At 45.5% G+C, this 6,131-nt stretch overlaps 1 protein-coding gene across 1 annotated transcript; it reads left to right on the top strand.

Annotated features, from left to right (window-relative positions):
• Positions 1-2,220: 2,220 nt before the first annotated feature.
• Positions 2,221-5,664, top strand: LOC135092559 (longitudinals lacking protein-like). Its single transcript, XM_063991175.1, has 3 exons — positions 2,221-2,406; positions 3,812-3,955; positions 5,608-5,664. Exons 1-3 carry the CDS (start codon positions 2,221-2,223, stop codon positions 5,662-5,664), a joined length of 387 nt encoding a protein of 128 aa, XP_063847245.1.
• The last annotated feature ends 467 nt before the right edge of the window (positions 5,665-6,131 follow it).

Below are 6,131 nucleotides of genomic sequence, written 5' to 3'. Positions count from 1 at the left end.
AGTTATAAAATTTACATGATAGATTTGGAGAGCCATAATAGATACAAATGACGAGATTTAGAGGCAATAATAGATGGTGAGTATAGTCAACAGCTAAACTAGATTGAGTCAAAGGCACATCAGAAGTGACAGTAATGCCGATACGAATAGAGACTTTGATATTTGTGGAGCAGCGCAGAGAGCAGGTGGTGTAGTGATGATGCCTTGCTAATACTGGCGAGGAGGGGAGTCTTTCACTACACCACAATAAGATAACAAAAAGAAAAAGAAGGAAGAAAAATATCACGCGTTGTTTTCTCAATGATGATACCTTTCCTAACACGCTTAACGTTGAATGATAATAGTAATAAGTAATAATGGTAATGTAGTGATGATACCTTCCTAATACTGGCGGTGTGTCTCAGTCCGCTACAGCAATAAGATAAGGAAAAGAAAAATAACATGTCTTGTTTATAAAGGGTTGTTTCTAAGTGGTGATAGCTTCCTAATACTGGTGGGGAGCCTCAGTACAGCGCATTAATAAGGCATACAATAGGAGTGGCTTGCATGTTGTTGTCAAGCTGGTGAGGAAAAGCAAAGGAAAGATATGTTTCTGTTGAGTCTTACTGCTTGATGAAAAAATAATAATAATAAAATAGATAAAAACTTCTAACACTGATTTACACCTTGGTTGTAAAATTTGTGAAGAAAAGCTGAGAGAAAGATATATTTCTGTTGAGTGTGACAGCACTGCTTGGTAAAGATACATAAAAGGTTAACAATATAATAATTAAAAGCTCAGTAAAATGAAATGTAACAATGACTTGCACGAGTTTTATTGAGTTAGCAAAGAAGAGCAAAGAATGAAGATGCATGTCTGTTGTGTTACTGTACTGCTTAATAATTGAAAAAAATAATGATAAATAAAAGCTTCATAAGGTAAAATTTAACATATTTGCACGTCATCAAATTAGCAAATAAAAGCAAAAAGGAAGAAAATGATGATCTGTATAGTGTTACAATACTGTTAAATAAATAATAAAAAAAAAAACGTAGTAAGACATTTATAAAATTATTAATAAAGATCACTTAAATTTGTTGCCTTTACTGTAGATGGTAATTATAAAGAATGATGTATGCCTATGTTGAATATTAAGCAAAGAAACAAAATTGAAATGAAAAGAAGAGAAAGAGCGAAAAAAAGATCAGCCTTTCATGATACACGGGATAACAATGAAGAAGCTACGAACAGGAAGAGTAAAGAAAAAGAAAAAGAAAAAAGGGAGTGGTGATAGTAAATTAGCAGTGATAGCAGGGAGGGCTGAGCGAACCAGTTATATTTGAGTAAAAGTGAGGAGCAGGAAATATTTAGTAGCTTGTTCACTTGGAGAAAATTGTGACTTGCGCATGATTTATTGTCACAGCTGAGTGAGAGAGAGAGAGAGAGAGAGAGAGAGAGAGAGAGAGAGAGAGAGAGAGAGAGAGAGAGAGAGAGATTCACATTCTCAAGAGTTTTAGTATTTTCTTGACTTACCAGGCTTTAGTGGAAGTTTAAGGTTTTCATGATTTTAGTGGTAGTTTAAAAACATTGCACTTTTAACTGGCTCTGGTGGAAATTACTGGGGTCATGAAGGGAAATGTGGTGGTTTTAGTGGTAGTTTAACAAGCGTGCTGCACTTCGGCTCTGGTGGAAGTGAGTGAGGGTCTGAATGCGGTTGTCATGATTTATAGTGGTAGTTTAATAAGCACTCTGCACTTTGAACGGGGTCTTGTGCATATTATTGGTGTTTTGCGGGTGATTTGCGTGGTTTTAGTGATGGTTCAACAGGCACTCTGCACACTGAATTGCCTCTTGTGGAGATTATTGAGGCGTTGAAGGAAATTTTCGTGATTATAGTGATCGTTTGAGAATTATTCTGCACCGAATATTGCTCTTGTGGGACTTGCTGGGGCTTCACTAAAATATTGCACTTGTAACGAATTCTTGTGACGTCGCCACCACCACCACCACCACCACCACCACCACCACCACCACCACCACTTTACTATTACTTCTACTATACTACTACTACTACTACTACTACTACTACTACTACTACTACTACTACTACTACTACTACTATTACTATCCCACCACCACCACCACCACCACCACCACCACCACCACCACCACCACCACTACAGCACGCCTCTCGTTCTTGTCGCCCCTGCAGATAGTATACAAAGGTGGAGGGGGAGAGGATGGGGGCAGACCAGCAGTTTTGTCTTCGCTGGAACAATTTTCACTCCAACATAACTACCGCCTTCGAGTCGCTGCGAGACGATGAAGACTTCGTTGACATCACGCTGGCTTGTGAAGGGCGCCAGATAAAAGCCCACAAGATGGTCCTCAGTGCCTGTAGTCCATACTTCAGAAGTTTGCTTAAGGTGAGTACTGGCAAGTTATTTATTATTATTATTGTTATTATTATTATTATTATTATTATTATTATTATTATTATTATTATTATTATTATTATTATTATTATTTTGGGTGTGTTTGTTGTTTTTTTTATTTTGCTTTCCTTTTAGTAGTGAGAGAGAGAGAGAGAGAGAGAGAGAGAGAGAGAGAGAGAGAGAGAGAGAGAGAGAGAGAGAGAGAGAGAGAGACACACACACACACACACACACACACACACACACACACACACACACACACACACACACACACACACACACACACACACACACACACACACACACACACACACACACTTTACTGATAACTGAAGGTAACTTACAGACAAAAGAGTAGCAGACTTATCATTTATCACCAGTGCGCAGATAGACGTCGTTGTTGTTGTGCTTGATAAAACAAATAATACAAAACTACTATGAATGCAGGGGAACAAAAAACAAGATGATAAAAAATGGGAGATAGACGAAAACCTTGATAAAGTAAGGAGGTGGAAAGTGGAGACAAGGAATGTGTGAGTTACCAACCACAACAGCACGGTGGTGGACTGTGGCTAGCTGGGCGACACACACACACACACACACACACACACACACACACACACACACACACACACACACACACACACACACACACACACACACACACACACTTGTTTGCGTGTGTATGCATGTGTGAGAGGAGTCGTGTGATGAGTAACGGAGTGGATGAATAGTTTGTAAAAAATAGCAAACTTGAGGGAAGAAATGTTATGTATTGAAGTGAATGCATGAAATACGAGGGCATGGTGAATGATAGTGGAGAGAGAGAGAGAGAGAGAGAGAGAGAGAGAGAGAGAGAGAGAGAGAGAGAGAGAGAGAGAGAGAGAGAGATTACGTAACTAGAAATGTAACTAATCAAATATAACTTTTCTCCTTCCTCCCTCCCTCCCTCCTCCTCCTCCTCCTCCTCCTCCTCCTCCTCCTCCTCCTCCTCCTCCTCCTCCTCCTCCTCCTCCTCCTCCTCCTTGCCTGCTTCCTCTTCTTTGCCCTCTTCTACGGCTCCTCGTCTTCCTCTTCTTGACCTTTGACCTGATTGTCTCCTCATACCTCTCCTCATCATGACCTTCTTCTTCTTCTTCTTCTTCTTCTTCTTCTTCTTCTTCTTCTTCTTCTTCTTCTTCTTCTTCTTCTTCTTCTTCTTCTTCTTCTTCTTCTTCTTCTTCTTCTTCTTCTTCTTCTTCTTCTTCTTCTTCTTCTTCTTCTTCTTCTTCTTCTTCTTCTTCTTCTTCTTCTTCTTCTTTCTGACCTCGTTTGACCTATCCTCCTCCTCCTGCTCCTGGGTGACCTTGACCTGGCGCAGGGTAACCCGTGTCAACATCCAATAGTGTTCCTGAAGGATGTGACCTTCGCCAACTTGACCTCCATCCTGGACTTTATGTACCACGGGGAGGTCAATGTGTCGCACAATGAGCTAGCGACCTTCCTCAAGACGGCGGAGGCCCTGAAGGTGCGAGGCCTGGCCGAGGACGAGAAGAAAAAGGTGAGGAGGGGCGGGTGTTGATTGGGCCTTGTGTCTCCTTTGTGTTCCCTTGTGGCGTTGAAGGATAGTTTAGGTCGTATCTGTATCTTCTTTGTGTTCCCTTGTGGCGGTGAGGGATAGTTTAGGTTGTATCTGTATCTCCTTTGTGTTCCCTTGTGGCGGTGATAGTTCAGGTTGTATCTGTATCCTTTGTGTTCCCTTGTGGCGGTGATAGATAGTTTAGGTTGTATCTGTATCCTTTGTGTTCCCTTGTGGCGGTGATATCTTGGTTTGGATAGGGAAAAGAAAAAGAGGTAAGGGGCATGATAGAAATGGTGTTTGTATCCTTTGTGTTCCCTTGTGGCGGTGGAGATAAAGGGGGGTCGGTTATATCAGGATGAAGGATACGGCAGTGGGGGTAAGAAGAAAGGATAAGTGTTGTTGGTGTAGGATAGGATAGGATAGGCAGGTGTGTGGAGTCCGTGGGTGTTGTGGTGAAGGATATGAAAGTGAAGGGAGGATTTTCATTACCAGGCGAGAAGTGTAGCGGACATTTGTTTCTCCTTTGTGTTCCCTTGTGACGGTGAAGGAGATAGGGTGTAGGATAGGGTGGGGTGCGTGTGTGGCTACCAGTACGAGTGACAAGGCGAGGGTTAGGATAGGTATTGGCGGAAGGAAGTAAGGGTGTCTACAGCGTGAGGGAGAGTAGTGGAATGGGGGTGAGGTGGAAGGGTGAAGGATACGATGGGTGCGTGTGTGGTTAGGATGAGTGATAGGGTGAGGCACTGTGGTAATGGTGGTGGTGGTGGTGGTGGTGCAGTGTGTAAGGGTGAGGGTGAGGGAGTGTAGTGGATGGCAGTGAGGTGGAAGGTGTGTAGGGTGTGAGAGGGAGGGAGAGGCATGCTTTCTCACATCTCTTTATACATGCACACGAGCACGCTATGTGGAGAGTTAGTCATGCAGCACGCACACACACACACACACACACACACACACACACACACACACACACACACACACACACACACACACACACACACACACACACACACACACACACACACACTGCGTAGTGCAGCCACTCAGCGGGCGACAGTCGTGTGTGTTTGGGGGAAAGAAGGAATTGTAATCAAATTAAGGACAAAATCCTTTACCATCTACTTAACAGAATGAACCTAATTAAATTTGTGTCCAATTATGAGAGAGAGAGAGAGAGAGAGAGAGAGAGAGAGAGAGAGAGAGAGAGAGAGAGAGAGAGAGAGAGAGAGAGAGAGAGAGAGAGAGAGAGAGAGAGAAAAGCAAGCACACTTTCCTCTCTCTCTCTCTCTCTCTCTCTCTCTCTCTCTCTCTCTCTCTCTCTCTCTCTCTCTCTCTCTCTCTCTCTCTCTCTCTCTCATATTGGCCTTGTGGGCGGGAATCTCCTTATCAGTATGTAGAATGATAGTTCCTTTCCCGGCAACCTTGTGTTGGTGGCCCAGCCTCACACACACACACACACACACACACACACACACACACACACACACACACACACACACACACACACACACACACACACACACACACACACACACACACACACACACACACACACACACACACACACACTCACTCACTCACTCACTCACTCACTCACTCACTCACTGATCCCCTCCCTCCCGCTCCCCCTACAGGACTCGGAGGGCTACAATGAGAGCAGCTCTCCCCCCATCTCGGGGCGAGCCCCCTGACCCGGGGTCGTCGCCGCGCCCCGAGGAGGGCGGCAGCGCCCCGGAGACCCACCTGAGCGGGGATTCCCCCAGCCTCCCCCCTCCAAGAGACAGCGGCGGCGGTCGGCGGCGTCGCTGCACTCCGCGGAGGACAACACGAGCGAGACGGTGCTGAGCGAGGGGCAGCGGGACTCCTCGGCCTCGGTGAAGAACGAGCCTCAGGACTACCCCGAGGACGAGGACATGCTGGGCTCCTCCGTCCCGGCCGCCGTCGAGCCTCAGGACCTCATCAAGTCCGACCTCGAGGACCCGGACGATCGCTCCTTCGGGCCCTCGGACTCGGTCACCATCAGTCGCAGCCAGGCCGCCATGCAGCAGCTGCAGGAGTCCTTCGGCTCCTTCCTGCCGGGCATGGGCCAGACGCCCTCAGGGTTCCTGCCCCAAGGTGCTACAGACCTCCCCCGACCCCCGCCCTACCCCCTGGAGGG

Source organism: Scylla paramamosain, chromosome 40 (genome assembly GCF_035594125.1).
Source record: "Scylla paramamosain isolate STU-SP2022 chromosome 40, ASM3559412v1, whole genome shotgun sequence".
Taxonomy (NCBI): Eukaryota; Metazoa; Arthropoda; class Malacostraca; order Decapoda; family Portunidae; genus Scylla; species Scylla paramamosain.
This window is presented reverse-complemented; position numbering and strand designations above follow the sequence as displayed.

What these genes read in the sequence shown, in the direction of transcription:
- LOC135092559 (XM_063991175.1), top strand. Translation starts at nt 2,221, where the DNA reads ATGGGGGCAGACCAGCAGTTTTGTCTTCGCTGGAACAATTTTCACTCC. An exon ending in ACTTCAGAAGTTTGCTTAAG is followed by an intron (nt 2,407 to 3,811) that starts GTGAGTACTGGC and finishes GTGTTCCTGAAG; the next exon opens with GATGTGACCTTCGCCAACTT. An exon ending in CCGAGGACGAGAAGAAAAAG is followed by an intron (nt 3,956 to 5,607) that starts GTGAGGAGGGGC and finishes CTCCCCCTACAG; the next exon opens with GACTCGGAGGGCTACAATGA.